General features: G+C 30.0%; 3 protein-coding genes across 3 annotated transcripts in view; 1 reads left to right on the top strand and 2 right to left on the bottom strand.

The window, feature by feature from the left end:
• The window catches only part of LOC105145612 (X-linked retinitis pigmentosa GTPase regulator), a 14,320-nt gene extending 974 nt beyond the window's left edge, over positions 1-13,346 (bottom strand). The window contains exons 1-10 of the mRNA XM_011055288.2: positions 13,236-13,346; positions 6,250-6,375; positions 4,826-4,918; positions 4,039-4,101; positions 3,012-3,335; positions 2,510-2,662; positions 1,939-2,103; positions 1,737-1,858; positions 1,576-1,659; positions 643-1,456 (exon numbers count right to left, since the gene is read on the bottom strand). Coding sequence (XP_011053590.2) covers positions 643-1,456; positions 1,576-1,659; positions 1,737-1,858; positions 1,939-2,103; positions 2,510-2,662; positions 3,012-3,335; positions 4,039-4,101; positions 4,826-4,918; positions 6,250-6,375; positions 13,236-13,323 — 2,032 coding nt within the window. The 5' untranslated portion in view covers positions 13,324-13,346. The remainder of the gene's footprint in view (positions 1-642; positions 1,457-1,575; positions 1,660-1,736; positions 1,859-1,938; positions 2,104-2,509; positions 2,663-3,011; positions 3,336-4,038; positions 4,102-4,825; positions 4,919-6,249; positions 6,376-13,235) is intronic.
• Positions 13,347-14,786: 1,440 nt separating this feature from the next.
• barc (RRM1_TatSF1_like and RRM2_TatSF1_like domain-containing protein barc) overlaps positions 14,787-25,591 on the top strand; it is a 29,074-nt gene continuing 18,269 nt past the window's right edge. Inside the window, exons 1-2 of the mRNA XM_011055290.2 lie at positions 14,787-14,980; positions 15,272-16,020. Of these exons, the coding sequence (XP_011053592.1) occupies positions 15,310-16,020 (711 nt within the window). The 5' untranslated portion in view covers positions 14,787-14,980; positions 15,272-15,309. The remainder of the gene's footprint in view (positions 14,981-15,271; positions 16,021-25,591) is intronic.
• On the bottom strand, positions 16,164-24,525 carry LOC105145613 (uncharacterized). Its single transcript, XM_011055289.2, has 5 exons — positions 24,165-24,525; positions 18,013-18,285; positions 17,705-17,938; positions 17,403-17,610; positions 16,164-17,241 (listed from the first exon to the last, which is right to left on the bottom strand). The coding sequence occupies exons 1-5, from the start codon at positions 24,199-24,201 to the stop codon at positions 17,013-17,015; spliced, it is 981 nt and encodes a 326-aa protein (XP_011053591.1). The 5' UTR covers positions 24,202-24,525; the 3' UTR covers positions 16,164-17,012.

The raw sequence follows: 25,591 nt of genomic DNA, 5'->3' as shown, positions 1-25,591 counted from the left end.
TTTTTTTTTAGAATGAGAATTTGTTCTAAAAAATTTGCAAACTAGATATCATTAAATTAAATTAACAAGCAATTTAATAATATATTTTTAATTTATAATATATTATACAGGCCTGCATGGTTTTGTTGATTAAGATTTAACAATGTGTGTGTTTTCTTACGTAATTTTTTGCGCTGAACCTGAACCATCTCAAAGCAATTTTTTCTTTCAGAGATATATCAATTCGAAGGTGACTAAGATTTATGAACTGTTTTTCTTTTTTAATTTAATTTTAAATTAAATTAAATTAAATTTTAAATATGATTAAAAATGGCTTTTTTGACAGTTTCAGATTAAGATATCTCTAAATCTTGACGTGATAGAGCAATTCTGCAAAACCCCGGATTCGGTGCAAAAAATTAAAAACATTAAAAACATTATTAAATCCCAATTAACTTTTAACACCTCCAATTTTACAGGCCTGCATTATTTATACTAATTTAAATCGCATTTTAAATCGCAATAAAGTATTTATTGCAAGAAATATTATAATATCTCAGAGAGGATTCAGAAACTTTTCTACATTCGATGGGCGGTTTTAATTGATTACCAAGACGTGTAGTTTTATTTAATTCTTGAAAAGAAGAAACATGCCTGTTTTACCTGTTCGCGGCGCTGGAGATTGTATAACATCAGTATCGTCCTGTGTGTCCATCTCTGCTTTCTCTGGTTCTTCAGTATTTTCATCTTCCTCGACTTTTTCTATCGAATTCTCGATAGCTTCCACAGTTTTTTGCGAAATTGTTGATAATGATTTTCTAGCTATTTTTGCACTTGAATTTTCTTTGTTACTCATCTTCATCTCTTCATCATCTTTTTCTTTTTCATCTTCTTCGTTCTCCTTTGAAGATTCTTTTTCGCTTGCATCTTCGATACTTGCAGATTTTAGTCTCGGTGGTTTTGGTGGTGGTATAGGATTCGTCGTCATTTTCTGTTCCTTTTCTTCTTCTATCCTCGAGACTTCTGTTTCTGTACACTCCTCAACATCTGGTACTACTATCGCTGATGTTTCCATATTTTTATTATTTTCTTGATTTTCATTATTTTCATTAATATCTTTACTTTCATCATTTTCTTTGCTTTCAATATTTTCATTATTATGATCCTCATCGTCGATTTGATCTTTTTCTTGAGAGCTTTCTGATGGAATAACTTCCAAAGATGGATTTGTAATTTTTTCGTCTTCTGCTGAAGGTGAAATTTCTTTGTTATTAACAATATCTGTATTTTCTTTTGGCGAATCTTCCTTTGGCGAAGAATTTGTTCGAATGTCATTATTATTGGATGCTTCACTAATTTTATCAGAATGATGTGAATCATCCTTTTCGTCTGTCAATTTTTCCATATTGTCCATTCGATGTTCATTCTGCATATTTATAGGAAGTTTTAAAGGAGGCAGAGAACTTTTTTTCTGTTCCTAAAATTGAGAACTCATAAGCAACTTTATTAATTAAAAATAAAAACATAATTAATAATTCATTCGTCATACAAATCTTGCATTATAATGCAATATAAATGCAATATAATTGCATTTACCATGGAGTCCGACTGCCGTCGCGATTGATAATCTATCTCATGTCTTCGGCCAACTAATATTGTATGACATCCTCCACAAGCAACCTTACACAAAATGAACAAAACAATTAGAACGCGATGAAAATGTGATACATATTTATTTAAAAAGAAGAAACAAATACATTTGAAACAAAAAGCTCTTGATATTTGACAGCAAATGTTACTTCGTGAACATTATTTTCGTTTTCTTCTAGACCCAACTTGCCATGTCGGCCATCGCCACAAGTGAAGAGTTTGCCGGACTCTGTTATTAATAATTATAATGCGATTAATGAAAGGTTTACAGACTTCAGAACATGATGATTAAAACAGAATTTTAATTACCAGTAAGTATAGCACTATGACTTTCACCGCAAACAATCTTGATGATTTTTTCATCTTGAAGAGCTCCGCGTGGAAGAAGTTTTGGTGTAGGTGTCTCGTTAACATTTATACCCATACCAAGTTGTCCACTGGCGTTACTACCGGAACAGTAAATATTGCCATTTTCTAAAAATATATATAGTTAATTTTTTAGTTAAATCTTGTTATTATAAAAAAATCTCTGTTATTATACAGCTATAATATATATACAGCTATAATTATACTTAATACTCTGAATTTATTGAACTTCTTTTGGAAAAGACAGTAATAAAATTCAAAGGAAAGTTAACAAAATATCGAAATTGTTATAAAAACAAATATCATTCTTTAATAAAATTTTTTAAATTTATTTTTTTGTTAAATATCGAACGTTTACATCAATTTGTGGGAGAAAAGATTGTAATATTCTGGATACAAAAAATAAAAAAATATCAAATCAGAATTTTTAGATTGATCAGAATTTTTCACAGATTTGCGAAGCAAATTTAAAACCGCATTTAATATATATTGCTATCAAAATCTTGATCCCAACCTGCTAGTATAAATGTGTGATGACCACCACATGCGACATGAAGTGCCGGTGCCGGTAATTGCATCTGTTTCGGTGCAACTTGAGTAGAAAAGTTGATATTTAGTCCGAGTTTACCACTTTCCGACTCGCCGCAAATATAAATGAGGCCACTTTCTGGAAACAAGCCATATTGCCAAATTACATATATACATGCTAATATATTTTACAATCTCTCGTGTTCATGCGAGCAGCGATAAGCGTGCCGCAGCGGAAGCGATTTTATCTTGTGGAAAGTATGCTGTGATGTTCCAGAATGACAGATTCTTGGAATTCAATTTTATTTTCTTGGATCAAAAAATATCTTAAATAGGTTTCTTTTCTTTCTTTTGCATTAAATGAATATGAAAAAAATAATTTGTAGAAGAAAAACATTCATATATTTTTGTTTATTTGCACGTATATTTCAAGTTATTATGTAATTTATTATATCACGTAAAAATAAGTGTTATTATCAAATAATTACCAGTTAAGAAAACTGAATGATAATATCCCGCGCTGATTTCTTTTACCGGTTCAGGAATGGGGACTTTCATAGGCTTGTAAACCAAACCTGAAATTTCTGGTAATCCTAACTGTCCTTCCAGATTGCTTCCCCAGGCCACAACTCCTCCATCGCTTGTTAGAGCCATCGAATGATGTGATCCCGCTGCAAGTTGGATGATCCGTGGTCCAGCGAGCCCACAATCGTAGATCAAGATTGGAGAACTGGAACTATCACCTATCACGGAATTTTCCCGACCTAGTTGACCTTCTTGGTTGCTGCCGCACGCAAAGATTTTTTGAGCACCTAAAAATCATTTCAACATAATTGTTCGAGTTGTTTATTAACTAAGAAATTAAAAAGTTTACATATTTATCAAATCAAAACATTCGTACAAAGACAATAAAATAAAAAAATTAATTTAGCTTTCGTTCATGAATATTTAATTAAGCTAATTAGAAAAAGTTTAAGAAAATTAGAAAATCCTCTGATAAAATTAGCTGCAAGAATATTTTTGTAAGCTATTTGCCTGAAGCGATCTAATCATTTGATCGAAATTAATATCTCGAATTCCTACTTAGAAAGTTAGCGAAGTGGCGTGCCATTTAAGAGAATTCTTATCCAGTTGATCCCTTCAAAGAACAAGTTTGAAGTTGAATGACTTGGCAAATATTCGCTGAAGTTCATGACACGCAAAGCCACATATAGAAACGGTATGTTCACTTAATATCTCGCATCCATTAATGGCAGTTGTATGTACATATATAAAGAGTGTTTCTAGACATCATATATTTAGAATAATGTCTATTGCTTTGACAAATATAGAACTAATTATTTAGTCAAAAATTAATTTTTTATTTCTCATGACTTAGATCCTTATGACATATGCTATATTGAGAAAATTTCGTAGATTTAGATTTTTGCTAGATTTAGATGTATTATCCAGAGAAAGTACGTTTGGAACACTCCGTATATAACGATACACTCTTATTCATGATTAGTTTCTCACCTGTACATATTAAAGTATGCGCTCTCCCACATGCCACGTGTGTGACTCTTTCCGGTTTCAGAACTAAAACATGTTGGATTTTCATTAAAATCATAAGTAGCTTTATTAAATGGAAGAATTTGAAAAAGAATTAACCTCGCGTGACATTTAGTAACTGTAAATTTCTGACATTCTACAGATAAAGTGAAAGAGACTAATATTCATACAAATTAAATTTAATGATATAAAAAAAATATTAATTTAGTTTGTCAGGTCAAAAAAATTTATTTATTTTTATTGCATTTTCGGAAAGTTGATTAGTCTAGAAAATATATTACCAAAACCAATAGCTGATTGAGCTGATTAGGCTAAGATAGCTGTAGATACAATTAATTACTTATACTTTTTTTTTTTATTGTAAATCGTAGTTGAAATTTTAAATGCATTTTTCTTAAAACGGCATTTTTTAACTGCATTAATATAATATCTCGGAAATTAAGCGTCGACTTGAATTTTTGCGTGTCTATTTAGTATATGTTCTTTTATTACTGAAACTACGGAATTTAATTTACGGTTATTCCATTATATTATATAAAAAAAAAACGAAACAAATATAAATGAAAATCAATAAATTTAAAAAAAAAAATTCCTGAATAATCATGTAATTTTTAGCCTTACAAATTAGAATATCCCCTTAAACGTAAAACGTAGTCAACATTAAATCTAGAACGTAATTATATTTAATATGTTAAATGCAGTCATTTTGTTAATATAAATTTTTTGCTGTTACGATAGGATGGCTACAAACTTTTTACACACGATGGTTTGCTGATATGATTTCTATGACCCAGACCCAGTTGACCCCAATCGTTACTGCCAAAGATAAAGAGTCTGCCAGTTTCTAAAATAAGAAAGGAAACAAAGCAGGTCTAAGCATTAAAATTGAAGAATATATTTACCTAGATTATAACGTCTACAGAAACCATTCCTAACATTAAGATGGTATCTGCATTTACGTAACAAAATGTTCAAGAAACCTGAGAATTAAAGTATCTAGAGATATAAATCTACGAGCAAAAAACACATAGTTTTACATAATTTACATTGCGATACTAAATAGATAGCGTAGCAAGTAGACAACGTGTACAAGTAAATATCTAAAGATTCAAAAGAATATTTATAGAGAAATTATACAGAGAAATGCATATGATTTTGTTATTTGAGTAACAATATAGAAAACGAAGTAAAATTTGCATTGCAAATACAATAAATAAAATATTAATGTTTAGTGTATAAGTGCGAGATTTAAACAATGCTACATCATCTTTCATTATTATTTACAGCCTCTTCTTTATTTTCACTGATGCAATAGTGATGCAATGATTTTTTTTTATATGTGAAGTAATAACATAGTACGCGTTTCATCGAGACACGTAGAGCTAATAACACTAACAATATCTGCTACATCAACCACTATGTGTTCAATATCGATTAACTGGACAGTGCATATTTCTATGTAAGCATAACTGCACTCTATACACACACACACACACACACAAACACATGCTACAGAAGCTGTAAACCACATAGAATTGAACAGTCTTGCATTACAAAGTCTATAAATTTTATAATACATTAATTAAAATTCGCGATTTTAACGTGTTATTAATAGAAAACTGAGCAATATAATATAAATATACAAATAGATAATAGTTTGCAACTAAATTCAAGAAAAAAAGAAAACAGATAATTATAACAAAAGCATTCTTATCTTTATTTATTAATAAGTATCTATTTTGTTTGCAAACATTGCTTATTATGAATACATGGTTTACTGTCAATACTACACTTCGCAATATTGATTAACGATAGTCAATGGAAAGTAACCAACCTGTATTGTCAATTTTATCCTTATAGAGTTATTTCTTTCCAATAATTTAAGTTAGATTCATTTCAAATTAAATTTAAATATTATTTGGAACAAGTATGATATCTAAATTATTCAATTTGGAGGATCCAATCTGAGAGGATGGTATTGTATATCCATATAGTATTGGATCTAATCTGAATTTAATTAATGTAAATTATAATTTCAGTCTTAATTTGAATATCAATGATTCACTGAAATCGGTGATGGATTATATTGGATTATAAGATTAAACTTGGACCATTGATTTTTTAGGAGCTAATGTATTATAAATTCTTCTGTAAAGAAATAGTTTTAATACTTACGACAAACAACAGCGGAGTGTTCATCCCCACATTCAATGATAACAACTGGATCCTTACGTATGAAGAAATGCGACGCAATGTTATCCGCGAATCTGCTACGGCCGATCGTGAACACTGCCCCAGTCTCTACAATGTACAAAAGTCGATATATCGTTAAATATTGAAAGCAACATCAAGTTTCTGCTTTAAATCACGTGAATTTTTCGATTGATACTCGATCAATCTTGTATTTCAATTTTTGTTTTAAAATAATAAGCTTCCTTTTTAGAACTTCAAAAAAATTTATAGTTAAAGTTTTTAATATAAATCTCTGCTTAAAATCATATCTTTATTATTAGAGGAAAGTCCCCTATTATGAGATAGGCACCTAATATAAAGTACCGGCATTTCTGTTAAACTAGTTAATGCTACCTATTGGTTCTATCATGAATTTATTACTCTTAGATTGAAAACTATTTAATAAAAAATTTATTATTAGATCATGCTTGTATGTATTATATGTAGTAATTGTAAAAAAAGATTTTAGAATTTGGATGTCTTCAAGTTTCATTGAGATGAGGCTTTAAGCCTTGTTCATTATTTAATAAAAATAAATATTTGGCAATAAATTTTTCATGTAATGATAGAGGTTGAAGGTCGTACTAATAGAAAAATACGGGATGTTGAATTGTTTAATTACAGAAGTTAGATTTGATGATCCTAATACCACAAGGCGTGGAAATCGTATATATAATATGAGATACCCAGGGTATTTCTAATACTCATGCTCCTATATTATAGTGGAAATCGTTGCTAAAGAGTAAATGTTATTGTACAATAATAAAAAGAACAACCGGAATGAACGTCGAGTGCCTATTTCTGTGATGCTTAATTCCAACTATAAATACTAAATACGAGTTCTGGGTATAATCTATCGCATGCTCATTTTTCACGTACGCTGACTGTGTTTGTTTGCATTTTTTAGAAACATGAAATAAAGTTTTTAATTGCAATGCTCATTATAATTTGTGTTTTACTATTGATTTCTTGGGGCATCTCATATTAGGAGCACAATTTTTGACTTTGCAATTTGTTCACTTTTTACATTTCTTTAATTTTCAGAACAAATGGAATTTGAATTAAATTTTGTATAACGTTATCTTAAAGCTTATTACATTCCCTTCAAAATGACTTATTATTTTTTAAATTCTGCCCATAGACTTCTAGCATTTATTCAAAATGAACTCGATATCTTATAATAAGGGCCTTTTCTCTATTATTATTATAATATTATCATCATTATCGTCATTATTATTGTCTTTGAAAATTTATCCTGACGTATTTGCAACACGCATGATCGTAATCATTGCACATTAGTCTTTTGCGAAATTATAAATGTATCATAAATATATTTATATTGCATGTATTTGCATGCAAAAACAACTATAGTTTTAAATCAACAATCTAATCTTCGAGAATCTAATCTTAAAGAAGTTATATCTTTCTAGATTTATCACGTGTAATATAATTATGTATATGCATATAAAAAACGTAATCTTCAGTTATTTTTAAATCAAGGGTTTAGCATTATTTTTAGAAAAAAATTGAATACGATTGTTATAATATTTATTTATGTTAATATTAATATATCTATGATAATATATTAATGAATACGGAAATAATTTTTTAAAGAATTAATTGCCGAAACTTTTTATATTAGGTGTTGGAATTAATTCGTAGCGTTTTACAAGTGATGGGAAGTACTTTCATTAATGTATTTTTTAATGCTCATGTGAAATAAATAACATTCTTTCATTTAAAAACGCTACGAATTAATTCCAACACCTAATAAGTTTTTTTATTTCTGAACATTATGTGAGTGGAAATATTGTGAATATATTAGGTACGAAATATAGTTGAGTGCAAGTTTTATCACTGCATAACCTTGGCATAAATTAGGTTTAAAAGCTAACATAAAGTAAAAAGGACGTTAAGACACTAAATGCCGTTCTAACACGAGATTAACGAGTGGTATTTCAGCCTCCCTTTGCAAAGGTCAATAACGCAAAACCGGCGATAAATCCTTTGAGATCTACGCTTACGTTTTGCTTATCAAAAGTTCAAACAGCGGCTTTTTGCATAATTCATTATTGTATCTGTCCTTCATTTGGACAGTAACATGAACTATCTTATCAAGAATCATTCTATTAAAGACTTTTTTAAATAAGTCGTGAAATTAAGTAGTGAAAGGTATAATTATAATACTTGAATTTTTAGATTAAAAAGTATTTCTTTCAATCTTTAATAAATTTCCTTAAAACTTTAAATTTCTAAATTTTTATATTTTTAACTTTGTAAATTATTAGCTCCCAATTTTCCAAGTTTTAGCTTATAATTCATAGACAATAATAAGATCATCTAAACTATTATATATTGTATGAATAATAATCAAATAATTAAGGAAAATGTATAAACAATCGTGATTTTAGCGCCTAATAATATTTCATATGTATATTTTACAGGAATAAAAATTGTTATTTTTATACCATAACTTCCTATAATAACGATTTGGCATTGACATTGCAATTTTTTATGATGGTAATGATAACTAAAGTTCAGAAAAAGGGAAAGTCATTTTGGAAAAGTAACTTGTTATTAAGTACTATTTATTGAAAAAAGTATTCATTATTTCTAACGTGTCTACTTATTATTTAAAGTAATTGTAATCAATTACTTTAATTTGTTATAAGTAATGAGTTACTCTTTTCAATAAACAACGAGAGTTGGTTTTTAAAAATAACTTTTATTTAAATGTAAACTTTAAGTTATATAGTTATCGGTACTGTCATAAAAATTATAACGTCATGACCAAATCGTTATTATAAAAAGTAACAATAAAAATTAATAACGTTATTTACTTCCCATCCCTATTTTATATCTTTTTAGTTCTTTAAATTGCACCGATTTATACTATCGGATATACAACGTAATCATAAATTAAAATAACAATTTTACAAATTAAATTGGTCATCAATTTTGCTAATAGCAATTTAATACCTATAAATAATTTATTACGAAAAATATTATTAACCCTGATATTTCGAATTCCAGGTATTCTTCTTAAATTCTTTAAATATTCTAGTTTTTTAAATATTATCCTTAGTAGTACAATTCAGTAATTCAGTGACAATGCATTGGTTAAATCTCTTTTTAATTGATACATGCCTTATATTTGTGTTTTTATATCTATGTTTCTTCTCAAGTAGAACATCAACATTTATAAAATGTTTAGGAATGGTTATTTTCGTTTTAAAACTGTTCAAAGTTATTTTTAAATCATTTATTAAGAACCGGTTAAATAATTATGTTGTACAAACGTTTTAAAATCATTGCTTTTTAAAATAAAATACAAATGAAAAGAATAATTGAGCGGTGAAGGATCATATTGAAATTATATGTTATTTTAATGAAATGAAGACATGAATTTGTTTGCAAGTTACAATGCCTGGTTGTGTAGCAGATTATTGCAAACTCATTTCTGATTTTGACTCATTTACGCTCTGTCCGTAATAGCTCTTACTTGAGATACTCTATGGTAGAGTTGTATCTATATAAAAAAATATAAAATCAATATTAGCAAAATTTAATTCAAACGCATTGTTAATAAAACATAAAATTATTTTACAAGATGAGATAAATATTGGAAGCCAATACATATAATCAATATTGAGATTAGTATTCATATCATCTTTAAAGCTTTAATTTGTATGTTTTTTAAGTTATTATTTCTTTTACAAATGTTATAACTTTACAATGTGTAAGAAGAATTATAACATTTTGAAAAGATAAAAGCAAATGTATTCCACTTTATAGAAAGAGTGATAATCCTCGAGAAGTTCATATATTTTCTAAGGCTATTGACCTAGAGGTCGGTTAATAGCCGCCAAATTACTCGGCAAAGCAATGTATGTACATAATCTAATAGTCGATAGCGATTCTACGCGGATAGCAATTCATTCATATGCAAAATATTCAAAATGCAAGCAGATTAGATTATATCGAAAGCACCATGGAGATTATATATGTGTACATTGGAGAAATATATTATATTAAAAAATGCATATAATTTTAAAGGTAAAATTTTTTAAAGATAAATTTAAAAAATAAAATTCTTTTTAAAGATAAATTTATATAAGATAAAATTCTTTTTATAAGAGAACGAGAATAGCTGTGGACATTATGTTTATAAAAAATAATTTATAAAAACATTAAAGATTAGATAACAGAAAATATAATAAAGACTTCTGATTATACAATATATCAATGAAAATTATTTTAAAAGGAATGTTGGAAGTCAGAGTGATAAAACGGTGCTCGGTTCTAATAATAAAAAACTTTTTAATGATTCAATAAATTAGACATCACACATATACATAATAATTAAAGAAAGATTTAATGATAAAAAAATCATTAAAAATTTTTTTATTGTTGCAAATGTACACCATTTACCGTGCTATTCCTAACGTTTCTTTTTAACTTCATTGTTAAATTTATAGTGTTAACTTTAATCTAATGTGAGTCGTATTGCTTCTATTAAATATATCGTTAGTTTTGATTAAAATGATAATTAAATTTAACTATATATCGTGTCAATTTGATATTATATAGTGTTAAATTCACATTATATAGTGTCAAATAGAAGAACCATTGTTAGTACAATATAAAATAACGATATGATTGAGTAATGGCGACTCACAGTCATTTAAGTAAAATTTGACATTATAGAATTAACAGTTGTTTTAAACGCGTCTTAAAACGAAAACAACACACTGCAAATGTATGGCAAAATCAACTTAATTTAGTTGCTTATAATTTTCATAAAAATATATTTTGTAAAAAATTTTTTCCAATCTGCAATACACCAGATACTAAAGAACACATAACAATACTAAACAAGTATAGTTTTATTAATTAAAAAAATATATAAGCATTGAAAGTTATAGCAATGAAAATGCATTAAGAAATGATTAAGGATTAATATTCATTATGTTGACATATTATTATTGTTGTTAAAGAATAATTTGAGAAAGAAATAGCAATTCTCTCTTCTTTATCGCGATTTAATTCTCGTACTGTTTACTATACATTGAATTTAATCTCTTCAGATCCTGTGTATTGAATTGTGCATAAAATTTGAAGATATCTATTACAATTATTTAATTCTATTGATGTCATTTGATGCACATAATAACGTATACTATATTGGAAAAATATTCATTAATAAGTAATTCATATTAGTGTATTTAAAAAATAATTGATTTAATATGAATTACTTATTAAAGTGTATGTACATGAAATGAATTAAAAAATAATAAACAACTTATTAAGACCGTATATGTGAATACACAGCAAATTAAAAAAGTTTTAAGAAACTTGCATAAGTCATTTTTAGTACTTAAAATATTTATTATACAAAAAAATTAAAATTTTTGTTTATAATAATAAAATTAATAATGTATAAAAATGTGTTGCTCAATAAAAATAAAATGTTATGAACACAACTTTCACATGTATGTAATTTGTTTAAAGCGTAAATATATACATATTTTTATGCCCTTACAATCTCTTTTAAAGAAATTTCATTATTCTTATTTACTTTTCAAGGTGTTCCCCATATGCCACGAACTTTTTAATAATTTTATCATATTTAGAAGATTAAAATCTACAAAAAAACACTATTTCTTTTAATTACATTTTTTTTAGCAAAAATCTGCTCTTTTTAGAAAATATTAAAAAAGGATCGACTTTTGCCCAAAAGAATATATTAGGTGTTGGAATTAATTCGTAGCGTTTTTTAATGAAAGAATGTTATTTATTTCACATGAGCATTAAAAAATACATTAATGAAAGTACTTCCCATCACTTGTAAAACGCTACGAATTAATTCCAACACCTAATAAGTAAAAAAAATGCTGTTTTTGTAGAGTTTTACTTCCTAAATATTATAAAATTATTAAAAAGTTCGTGACATTTAGGAAACACCTTGAAAAGTAAAGAAGAATATTAAAATTTTTTAAATATATCATGTCCAACCTCAATTTTCAAGATGTTCCCTATCGATCCCAAACTTTTCATTAACATTATCGTATTCGGGAGGTCAAAATTTATTAAAAACGTTTACACTTTTGTGGGCAAAAATCGGTTTTTTTAACATTCTCCTTTATCAGAGAATTTAAGTGATATTCCGGCGAGTAGGAATTTTTTGTCCCAACTCGTTTATCTATTGCAATATAATAGCCCTCGATAACGCCGACCAGTAACCTTAATGATATGAATGCGCGTATATGACTCGCATGAACCGCAACGGTGGCATTAGCCGATTAACGACCGGATTGTGCTGGTAGCGGCACGCTCCTAAGCAACCAGCTACTGTTCATTATTGAGGACATTCAACGCCACGCTGATTAAAGAGCCGATTAAATAAAACGATTTTGCAAGCTTATTTAACGAATGAATCGTATGCCGTTGACTATAATTCGCAAGGAAGAACTCGATTGCAGACATCTTGTTCTATAAGCTGTACAGTGCTTATAAAACTTGGCAACTTAAATCACGTACATTTGCAACTTTCATGACCCCGCGCCGGTAATATAATAATTCCAACATTCTCAATTATATCATTTATCATCGAATGAATTAACTGTGAATCCCGCGACTACACACTCGCAATCGTTCGATAACAATGAGACGTATCGATTTTCGTTTCTTCACACCGACACGGCACGCGAAACAAGAGGGTACGCGTTGGGGGTTTTAATAATGCCGGGGAAATTGTGGCTATTGTTCAAGGGATCGATTACACGGCCGGTGTTACGATGATCCAGAATACTCCACGAGTTTGTAAGTGCGTTGAATTTGTGCGCGTTAAAAAAAATTCCTGTACTTTTTCTTTTTTTTCTCTCTCTTTCATGTGCGTGCTCTTTCTTGGTTTTAAAAAAATTATTTACCGGGTATAGTCTCTATGTCCGGCAGGCCCATGGTTTGCACTTTGCGCCGCGCAACTTGCAGCCAACTGACCGCCAGGTAAGTAGGCATGCTCACCGGCGCGGCCGCGTTCAAGCCGGCCACGTATCCTAGCAACTGGAAATCAATTTCTAATGGCAAGTATGGCAACATGCGCTACTGACTTTTTTTTAACGCTAAAGAACGGGAGCAATCTTCGACAGTGTCGAAAATGACTGATTCTGTTCACGCAGTTTTAATTTTCCAGAACTGACGTAAAAATCTGCAACACAGTTATTAATATTGAATCTGTATAAGAATTATTCGTTGATTAAAAGACACTAATTAATTTGAAGAAAAAAAAATGTAACTTGTATGAAGAAGAATGAGTAAGTATATTTTTATAAAGAAACATAGGGCCCATTTAACTTATGTTAATTAAATGGAGGTATTAATTAATTATAAGGAATTAAAATGACATAACTCGTATAAAAACAAATAAATAATTCAGCAAACCAAGTTACATGTAATGTATCTGTTAGTTCCCAGGTGACACAGCTGTTGTTTTTTAATCGTTATTTTAATGTTATTTTTAATCGTTATTTTTTAATGATATTATAGACATCATTTTGATGAAAAATAATAATAAAATAGTGACAAATAATGTTTATTATTTGAATGTAAGTTTCCACTCAACAATATAACTATAATAATATATAACTATATGTAATAATGTATGTTATACTACAGTTATATTGTTGCTTGAGTGTGAAAATTACAATTATAACAGATACATTACATGTAATTTGATGTTTGCTGGGAGAAATACAGATATTTTAATAAGAATAATGAAAATTTGTAAATGTAATATAAAAAATTAAATTGTTTGATATTTTTGACAAAGAGATTTATAATCGAGTGGATGGATGACAGTGTAACACAGTAAAGTCATTACATCCTTGTTGTTTGTCAATGTTAAACAAAGATGACACTGTATTGCATTGTGTCGCTTGGAAGACATTGTTACTTGTTAAAAAGCATATATCAATGGGATCTGTGGATAATTGAAGAACAACGATATTACCGATAATTGATACAAATTTGTGATCTTTAACAATATTATATTTGGATAATATATTATTAAATACATTATTTATATAAATGCATAAATAAGTACGCATATTTTTAATGCTATAATGTCTTATATATTGCCGAAAAATTACAAATTTTTTTACAATTAATATCTCCATTGATAATCAAACTCGGATGATAACATTAAAATTACAGTTTTAAATAAAAATTAATTATTGTTAAGTTTTAAACGTATATATTATATATATGTATATACAAATTTACAAAATTAAATCATGAAATTAGTACTATATTAACAATTATAACACTAATTAATTTTAGTAATTATTTAAATTTTAACAGGCATGTGAACTTTTTGTAAGAGTGGCCGTCTTTAATCTGCAATTTATAGAAACGATCATCAATTATAATTCTGACATCTCATTAAATTTTTATTATTATAATTGTTGCGTTTGACGTATAGGTAGCGCTGGCATCACGTGACACCTGCCGCAGTCGCGTCCGATGTATATCGCGCGTCGGTTACATAGGCTGGCTTTCTATCAATTGCTCGATAAGATTGAATTATTTTTAATGTTGATTATCATAAACTCGCAAATTACTTATTAATTAGTGCAACAATCGCCGTGGAATTTGCTGGTGCGAAAAATATTGATAGGTACGAAAGAATTATTCCATTGTCAGTTCCTATCATGTTTCTAACCTTATTTCTCTAATGTTATACACGCTGCTCTTATTTTAAATTGCATGTCTACGATTAATTTGTTGGATATAAGATATTTAAATTATTGATAAGCTATATTACAATGCGAACGAAAATGTGAGATATTATCTAAACAAATTTATATTCGTGTAATCTGTAAATGTATCTTGTATTTTTTCTTTGTGTTTATGTTATGCTTATTGCATTATAATATTGTCAATAAGTTTCTACCTTTCTGTATTCAAGGTTTGTCGTTTGGAAGCTACGCTAATGAATCATTGAAGATGGCTGATACATCGTCAGTCCCAGCAAACATGGAATCAGAGAAACAGGATGATCCTATGAAGAATTATGAATTTGATGGTCAAACGTACATTTACACTGATAAGGCGACGAATATTACTTATAAGTTTGATCAAGAAAATAATAAATGGATTGTGAAAGAAGATAAGAAAGTGAGTTCTGACGGTAAGAAAAGTCTTCAAATGGAAAAGAAGGAAGAATCTGGTCCTGAAGCTGGTGCAGCTGAAGTTTTTGGTTTTGAAAACGACACGCACACTTATACAGATCCAAATGATGGCAGTGTGTACTTCTGGGATAAAGAAAAAAATGCCTGGTTTCCAAAAGTTGATGAGGATTTCATGGCCAAGTATCAAATGAACTATGGTTTTACGGATACGAGTACACCACAATCAAAACCACCAGAACCAAAACAGCCTCCGCCTACTCAGAAAATCAAGGAAGAAAAGGAGCAGAGGAGAGTAGAAGCCAAACGGAAAGCTCAGGAACCGCCGACCTGGTTTGAAGTTGACGAAGCTCATAACACTGCTATCTATGTATCTGGCCTACCTTTGGATATTACCATAGAAGAACTCACGCAACTCTTCACCAAGTGTGGCCTCATAGCAAGAGACGAAAAGGGAAAAGACAAGATCAAACTATATAAAGATGGCAATGGAGAACCAAAAGGAGATGCTCTTTGCACCTACATCAAGGTAAGAATGTATGTTTTATGCTTTAATTTATATAATTATATAACATAATATGTTATTTATATAATTTATACAACATAATATGTTAATAGAATTTGTCCTTAATTTGTGCTTTTAATATTGTTGATAATGTTGCATCATAAAAATGGGTATATCAGTATTTTATTATACATCGTTAAATACAGCGAGTATATCGAGAGTATATCGATACTTATGTTGATATATTTACAGACAAGGCAATGAAAAAGTAACGAACACAAGAGTGAATCAAAAAATAAAGATATTTTATAAAGAGTTTTGTTTTGCTTTTTAACCAACTATCTGACTGCAATTCATTTATAAAAATTATGCACTATTAGCGTAAATGAATATCGCACTATAATATAATTTAATTACTATAATTAATTACTAAATGATAGAGTTATAATTACTTATTCAATTCGCGTTTACCTCGCGAAACAAGCATCGACAACGTAAGATTTTTAATCGGTACATGATTCATTCAGGCGTTACAATTCATTAATTGTGCAAGATATTGCTTAGCAAAGTAATCACTGAACTAGAAGAAGATATAGAGAGACGATGATTGATTTTTAGTAATGATGTTACAATATAGATAAGTACACTGAGAATATTTAGATGACAGTAATAGTATCGAATGCGATGGTTACAATATTCTGATCATTAATTAGTACATCGATAGAATTTCTATTTAGAAACTTCAATATTCGGACAGAGGAATCTGAAGGAAGATTTTATATTTCGAGATTAATTTTAATTATACTAATTTTTTACGATTTGAAAAATTAATTTTTACAATAACAGCCACAAATAATATAAATTATAGTAAAATAACATTGGCAGTTCAACAGCGTCGTTGTAGTGAAAGTTTATCTTTCAAATAGCTTTTCTTTTAGATGCGTATATTATGTAACAGAACAGTAGCAAAGCTGCAATTATAAATATAATTATGATTTAATGATTCAATTTTTCTTTCACGGCTTCAACAAAATCTCCTCCCGCGCGAAGTCGTTTATTTTATTATGAAACTGTGAAAGAACGTTGTCCATATCTGCTAAATTCTGGGATTGATGGTATCCGTTGGCTAAAAATGCACCATATTCTCGTCCTCGTGGGAGTACTTGGGCAACTCTTGGCACAGTTGATTGCACACGAGTTCTATTTGAATGATGTCGTGTGCGCTCTTTAGGTATCATTTTCGTGCTGTCAAAAATTATTGTATGAAAATTATCATTTAAATTATAGAAAATTTAAATTGCTAAGAATATATATACATATGTATTCTTAAAACTTTTTATATGTTTTCTTAAACTTTTAAAGCGATATTTTATATTAAACATAGTTTAATATGAAGATGTTAATACTTAGAAGGTGGTCGCGATCCTAATTTGACACCGTGGGCCCATTGTTGATTCTCTCTTTGATCCAACCAATTTCTTCTTGAATTTGATCGATTCTTCTTTCTTTCACCTGATTTCCTCTGTTCGTCTAAGTACTTTTTGCCCTTTTTTCTAGGCTTTAATCTTTGGTTTTGCGGCGCGAAAGGGTCTTGCGACTTCTTGCGTCTTCTGGCTGAAAAAGCAAAAATGTGGACAAATTTCGTTACATTTATATCAGTAAAATTATGAAAGCTTTTTCTGCTGAATATTTCGAATACATTTCTCACCTAAACGGCCGGCGGGTACTTCGCATATATAATGCTTCCGTTCCATACAACTCCTTGCACTCCACTTATATTTTAAAACAGGATCCATTACGATACAATGCCATGCATACTTTTTGGATCTCCCAGGTTCCATTTTCCCGAAACTCTGGAAAACCATCTTTTCTCCTGTTACACCCCATTCCCAAGCCATTTGTTGCCAGTTGAAAATTCCTCCGATCCATCGCTCCAATTTCGCTGTTGATTTGTAGATTTAGATAAAAATTGAATGATGTAACAATTAAACGAAGAAAAGAATAGCTTGTACTCACTAAATTGATCCCCCATTAGGTATTTCCTTAGCATCTTGTCCTTTCCATTTCTGTCCAATATTGCCAAAGTGGCATTTCTGTCCTTGCAGTGAAAGTATGCCTCTCTCCATGGTGCCGTACCGGCGCTGAGGTAATAACAGAATCGTTTCAATCGAAAGAATCCCACAGGACATGCGAATCTTCTCACGGATTCATGCTGTCGTAACGTTATGGATTGATTAGTCAAAGGACTAATATCAAAGTTTGGCGCCTCCAAAACGGCCGAGGATAAACCTAAAAGAAAGAAGAAATTAGATATGATTAATCATCATATTTCGTCAAAATGAAAGTATCACAATTTTAAGTTTTATTTTCGGATATTTGGAAATATATCTTAGGAATACAAAAAAAATCTTTTAGTAGATAATTTAGACATTTGTGAAGTTGGTCCCACTTTTTCAAAAATAAAATTTGGAAAAAATAAGCAGAGTTCTGATTGCCCATGAAGAATTCGAGAGTTCTCAATTAGGTTTAGAAAGAGTTCCATCGATCAAAGCGATGAAAATATCGCTGAAATAATTTAACGTACGATAATTCCAATATATTTTATATGATTTCAATCGATTCTAACTGAAGGTAAAAAATTGACTAATTTTTATGATAATAATGACAATAGTTGGCACATTATATAGGGATAAACTTCAGGAGACGGTAAATTTTCGAAAGAATCAACTTAATTCTTTTTAACTTTTGTTAAGAAACCCGTTTTCTCCGACGTATTTTTAAGAAACTACGTGTCCTTGTTTGGCTCAATTGTAAGGTACGCAATCGATCGTGAGACAGCATTGTGCGTGACAATACGACGATTTTGCTTTTTTTGTATTTTTGTAAAAGCAAAATCAAAGGACGTGAACTACTATTGTCAGACATCACGTCCGTGCAACCGGACACGCAGTTCCTTAAAAATGCATTGAACGATTTAGGTTCCTTAACGGAAATCTTCTGTGAGATCTATCGTCCTCAGAGATCTTGAAACACCCAGTATTTATGATTATTTATGATTCTTACTTTTTTAATGGTCAGAATTTTTTTGAAAATGTCAATCAGATACTTTAGAACGCTTTGAAGAAGAGAGCCAGAAGTTTGTAAATTATATTGGAATACTAAAAATAGCGTAAAACAAAGATATATTCAACTTCGTTTATATTTAACAGTAACTTTTAACAGTTCTATTTTGGCACGAATTTTATGTTTTGATAAATCTCACTATTTTGAAATATATATTTTTATCTTTTTTACTTGCATAATATATGCTGCGCATAATTAATATGTTCCAAGTGAATACATTTTTGTTCCGTGGCCTTGAACGGAATTTAAATATTATGTAATGCTGTCTGCGGTTCAAGCGTGACTAGGCGCCACACCATTTCATAGCGTCATAGACATACGAGTATTATCGATCATTAAATTGTTGAGCATTGTTTAGTAAAATAGGTTATTTAATCCTTCGTCTCGTATGACATTAGATTCGCAGCGTTCTCATTAAAATGTAAATGTCCTATTTCGAGGACACACCCGCGTTTCATCGTGCGTTACTTCTGTAATCTGAGGTAAACTTATAAATCATGGATTTTATCTTCGTATTCATATGTATTCATCTCAGGTGTATATTTACGCGATATTGTAGACTTTACTTATCTCGCAAGAAAAAAGGTAAAGAAGCACATTATATTGATGACTCTTATTAAGGAAAAAAACGAACTTTATTCATTATAATTTTAATGATTTATTTACGAAACGTTTGATTGATTCGATTGATTAAAATGTTTAAGGTGTGACAGATCCTTTGGATGAAATAGACCGGCATAAATAGAGCAGCTTTCTACGATAACGATATGCGATACCGATGTGTGTATACAATAGGCACCGTTATCTATAATTGAAATGTCAGATTGAAACGCATTAACAAAAATTTTAAAATACAAATGATTCAAGAGATTTTAAAGGCTTTTGTAATTTCCGTATCTGAGAAGGTTTAACAATTTCGAAAAGGATGTACAATTCGCGACTTAATTCTATGAAAAATTGTAACGGAAGGATTTGTCCAACAGGTGTGTGCCAACATTTATTACAAATCATTGTAGCTGTTACAAAAATTTACATGTAAACGGTATCAATGATAGAAATGGTTATTTGTTATATGTGTCCAATTAATTACTCAAAGATCCATCTTTGTGAGTCATCATCGCGTAGACAAACCTTATGGCGCGCATGTCACCATAAATTCCATTTGTGATACAACCACTATCGTATGACTATTAATAAATACCAGAGATTTAACCTTTCCGCCCGCAGACTTCCAATATGGAAAACACATTCTTGTTCGTACGACAATTATACGTGGAAGATTCGAGCGCTTCTATCAAGCTCGTATCTAATCCACGGCAATTTCTAACGTGGATAAATCGACAAGGTAAACAAATTGAAGTAAGTGGAAAAAGGGTATTAAACCTCTAATAGCCTTCTATTAAATCATAAATTTACTTTACTAAATCAAAATAACGTAACCGCTTAATATCAGCTGTTTCGACCTCGAATAAATGACGTGGGTTATTGAATTGGAAAGCAACTTGAGCTGCGCGTTCTTTTTTCTTTTTTTATTACCTTCGTAATAAGCAAAAAGGTTAACGTGAGATTACGAAACACTCATAAAAATAACGCATTAAAAATAATTACTTTTTTTAAGTAAAGATTGAGCGTATGATGATTTGATATATTTTGTTCTGTTAAATTGTTTTATTTCATGCACTTTTTTTTGAGAATCATCATTCACATTGCTAGAAGCGCAAATAGTATGTTATTTTATTCTAAATATAGGTTAAATTTATGTTATATAATATTTTTTAGATATTTAATTGTTGATAGTAGAATTTTGATATTAAACTATATTATGTATATGTACAAATGTGATATATAGACCGCAGATGTAAATGGATCGGTATCAGATAGTTAATGCCTGGAGTGCATGTTAAAATATAGTGATTGCACTGAAAGCCTGTTTTGAAGCAGTCAAATGCACGTTTACACACATCAAAATTCTACGAGGACTGGTTTCTATGAATAATAAAAAAAATCAACAGCACTGTCAACAGTTGCACGCCTCTTAATTACAGTGTAATCAATTTTAGTTAGTCATCGATTGAATGTAATACCGCGCATGTATTAATTTGAATGAGCTTTGTAATTATGCGGAGGAAAGGTTTCAATCGTGGTTAAGATAATTATAATTACTTATAATTAACATAACTATAGTTAACATAATAATATATTATAACAATTTTTTATCTAAGAACATTGTAATTTATTATAAATTTCACGAAATATCCTCTGCCAGAATTTACTACGCGTTTAGTTGTACGTGAATTTGCAAACTATGCTGAAGTTTGTTGCAGCTTTGGACGCCGCAATATATGACTTGTTTTAAAATGCGAGACATAACAAACGAGATGGGCAGCACGTATGTTGCATATTTCATTTCAGCAGGAAATTCAAGTTTCGAGAGGCTGTATTTAAATCTCTAATGTGAAAATTTATCCTAATTTTCTAGTTTTTGCAAAACATAATTTGATACGAGTACGAAATTAGATTTTTTACGTTCCAATTTTTTTATTTAAAAATTAAATAAAAAAAAACTAGATAGAATTTTTTTCTTAGGAACGTTATATTTATGAGTGTCAGAAATAATTTTTTTCTTGATTTGCACACCTTATTGTAACATATACTTCTTATCACAGGTGTGCAAACTGCTGTCTGATACTAAAATAACTTTTGCGTTAGTGGCAGAAAATACTGTGGAAGTAGCGGCAGCTTATTCACATAAATATTCAACCATATATATAAGAAGTCACGCAAAGGATTTTTTCTATTCATGGACGCAATTATAGATACATAATCGTTTTTTAAAATTGATACGAATTATTGAATTCCTAAATGATTAATATTTTTATATTGAAGACAAAAATAGAATGTACGAAAAAATATCAAATAAATATAACGTCATTTTTGTTAGCGAATTTACACGAACATGCAAATACTGTCACATAGTTACGAATTGCAAATATTACGGGTCATAGTCGATAAACTCGCATAAATATTTAACGTATGCTGTGAAGCTATAGTTAGAATTGCTTAAAGTTAAAATTGTAGTTGAAATTGATAATTCTCGTTTACAGCATCCATTATCGATAGCGTTGTATTATGATTGTATATTAACCTTCAAAGAAAGGTCCCGCGAGTTATCCGATATTTTCAAGCTCGTCTAACCATCGACTGATACCGATAGTCGCGACAGGAAATTATATTTATGGTGCATGTCTGCCTACAATTTGCACTTTCATTCATACAACGTTTATGGCACAAGGCTAAACCTCGGTCACTTGGGTGGACATTCTTCTCATATTTCCAGAATTTATCGTCACTTTCACAAATGAACTGCTATTATCGATATTAACTGGTCAATTAACTTTTAATTTTTATTCATCACGTTGTCAAAGAGAGTTAATTGATTCAGGTTAAAATTTTATTCGTCGTAAATCATAGGAGTATGATCATTCGACTATAACTAATCGTTGAATAATTACATCATTTTTATTATGAAATAAACTTTATCAAATTATACGATCCAATGTGACATACATATCTTTATAATAATTATACCATTAACTAATTTTGAGTTTTCCAATTTATACGATCGTAAGCATTTTATGATTGTTGCCCAAAGTTATTCTCGTCACAGATCTGATTTGATGATACTATTCTGCTGGGATCATTTCCGCCTAGATTCAATCTCGCGAAAATAAATCGTTACATCTGTTCAGAGACTATACGTTTGTTGAACTAGGACATGTGTTTCGATCGTTAATATATTCGTGGTTTCCATCAGAAAATGCACCGATAAAATATGCGCGTCCCAAAACTGTCTGCGCAACATTTCACTTGTAAGTAACGTTTAATCTTACGTGCAGAAATTTCACATACGTTACAAAATATGCATTTCTTTTATAAGGTCCGCTTTAAACTTTTATCGAACTTTAGCAGAGCATTGAAGTAGACTTTCTCAAGAAAAATGTGAATAAAACAACGTCAGATTAAACAGGATTAATAATCAAAGCACTTTTCGCAGAATAGAAAATTTTTTTTGTAAGAACATAATGTTAGCTTATAGCTCTATGTAACAGATTTTCGTGAAGTTTTTATTTGTTTATATTTGCTGCATTTATAATTTTTTTTGTTAACATTAAAAATTAGTGTGTTATTGGCAATATTATCACATAATTTTCATATTCGTGCACAGAACAATTACACGTTGTATTGTCGTAACTACCGATCTACATTGGAAGTGTCATTAGGCTGCCAATTAGCAAAGCTCGTAACTGCTAACAGATACAAACAGCTCAATAGTACGTCAATCTCTGCGTCGAAAGATATTTGTTGACGATTACGTTTGAATTATTCTAAATATAATCATACAATTATATATTCAATTATATTCAGTACTTTTAAATTTGCAAATTAATATTCCGTTTTCTATTAATTTATATTAAATAATAAATAAATAATGATTAAATTTGCCGAAAAAGTTTTTATGAAATTATAATAGATGTTATAATTCAGATACGATTATTTATTGATTATTTATTATTAATTGATACAAGCTCACATTTCGGCAACAAGCAAAATTACATAAAGTAATGGATTAACCGCGAGGTTAAACACAGGTTAATTATATAATAATACCGAATTGTGCTATTATGATGGGAATCATAATTGATGAGGAAGGCCGCATTCTGATCCTCTCCTGTTAAACGACTATTTATTACTGTAATTTCATTGTTCCAATACACAATACGATTTCCAAATACGGTATCCATCGTAAGTTGCCATTCTGTATTTTTTTTAATACAATACTTTATCCCAAAAAATTTTTTTTAATTACTATAATTCACATCCCAAAAACGTATAATCATCTCTTTTATTACCTATTACTTTTCGGATTCATTACGCGCTGGATTCTCTCTATGTTTACCTACTCACCCATACTCCGAATCGTCCCTCTCATTGGGATCGTCCGCGATCTGCTTAATCCACTTTGCGCACTTAAAAAATTTAATTACCTGCGACACACAGAAACAGGGCCCAACACTTCCACATGTCTACTTCACACGTCTTTTATTCGCCGAGGTACACAATATAGAAGTCGCAATACGCATGCAGGATCGTCCTCATTCTCGTTTCTTCAACCTTGCCTTGCTTTCAATTTTACATATTGGTAATCGGCAGTTTCGTAAAGCCGCAGAATCGCACGAAGAAGAAAAAAGGATCTGACTTTCGCACCCTTCGTCCTTTTTTTGTCGAGGTCGTAGATATCTCTATCGTGGCCGATAGAGTATACCCAGACTATTCGTCGATCTGGACGATGGGGACCGTTCTTCGGCGGAGGTTCGTGGCCGACTGAAGCCGCCGCTTCCATTCCGCTCGGCGCGTACCTTCGCGCGCTCCGAGCTTACGAGCGGAATTCTCTCGCGCCTCCCCTATCGCCAGACGCTACCGCGATCCTTTTCTCGATCCCAAGGAACTACGGATCTGTCGTACACTGAATTTGTCTGGCTTACCCCGATTTCGTTTAAAGCGAGCATGTTTCGCGTAGTTATTCATGGAGTAGCTGCGAATTATTCACGCTTTTGCATATTGCGTTTATTTTAGAAATTACCTGTGAAACGTTTTTGTGAAAAAATTTCTTATAAAATACGTTTCTTAATATATATAATAATTATTTTTATTACGTTAGATTGATATTAGAAATTTTCTATTGTCTACGTTTTATGCAAAAATGCCATAGAGCATTCTTAAATGTCTTGCATTCTTTTAATACCTAACGTTTGCCTTGATTAAGACGATTTCGAAATAGCAGAATTTATCGTTGTACATACGAACGCGTACGATTTAATGACTTCTATTCACGCTTTGCATAATAATCACCAAACCGTCTTAAAACTCAAGGATATATGAACTTAGCAAGCATAGAACGTGTGATAATTACGCGTCAACGATATAGGAATTGTTGAACAAACTCAATGGAACTACTCGCGACGACTACTCGCAAAATGTTTGAGAAATTGCGCGTCAACAAAGCTGAAGTGCCTGAACACATTGCATTCAATATCACTATCGTAAAATGGAGCGTAGAATAAGTATTAGTAACTTTGCAATAAAGTGAGAGAAGATTTCAGACCACTCAATGCCGAGAGCACTTTATCAGCAATGAGGATTCTATGAATAATTAGAACTACCGAATTATTATTATTGCATCAAATGACGTAGAGTTAGTTATACAAAAAGAAACATAAAGTACGAAATAATATATGCAAAGATTGTCATTATTTATAGCGCTCATAATTTGAAATAGTATAGAATTAAGGATGTTTTATACATATTTTTAAAATGATAAAATTATGAAAAGATTACAGATTATTCTAAATCACGTTCAAAAATAATACGACAAATTTGATGACGGCTTATTATCTGAATCATAATTATTTTA

Source organism: Acromyrmex echinatior, chromosome 2 (assembly GCF_024713525.1).
Source record: "Acromyrmex echinatior isolate Ae372 chromosome 2, ASM2471352v2, whole genome shotgun sequence".
NCBI classification, from domain to species: Eukaryota; Metazoa; Arthropoda; class Insecta; order Hymenoptera; family Formicidae; genus Acromyrmex; species Acromyrmex echinatior.
This window is presented reverse-complemented; position numbering and strand designations above follow the sequence as displayed.

What these genes read in the sequence shown, in the direction of transcription:
- LOC105145613 (XM_011055289.2), bottom strand. Translation starts at nt 24,201, where the DNA reads ATGTGGAAGTGTTGGGCCCTGTTTCTGTGTGTCGCAG. An exon ending in CCTGTTTCTGTGTGTCGCAG is followed by an intron (nt 18,286 to 24,164) that starts GTAATTAAATTT and finishes TCTTTCTTTTAG; the next exon opens with GTTTATCCTCGGCCGTTTTG. An exon ending in AGTACCCGCCGGCCGTTTAG is followed by an intron (nt 17,611 to 17,704) that starts GTGAGAAATGTA and finishes TTGCTTTTTCAG; the next exon opens with CCAGAAGACGCAAGAAGTCG.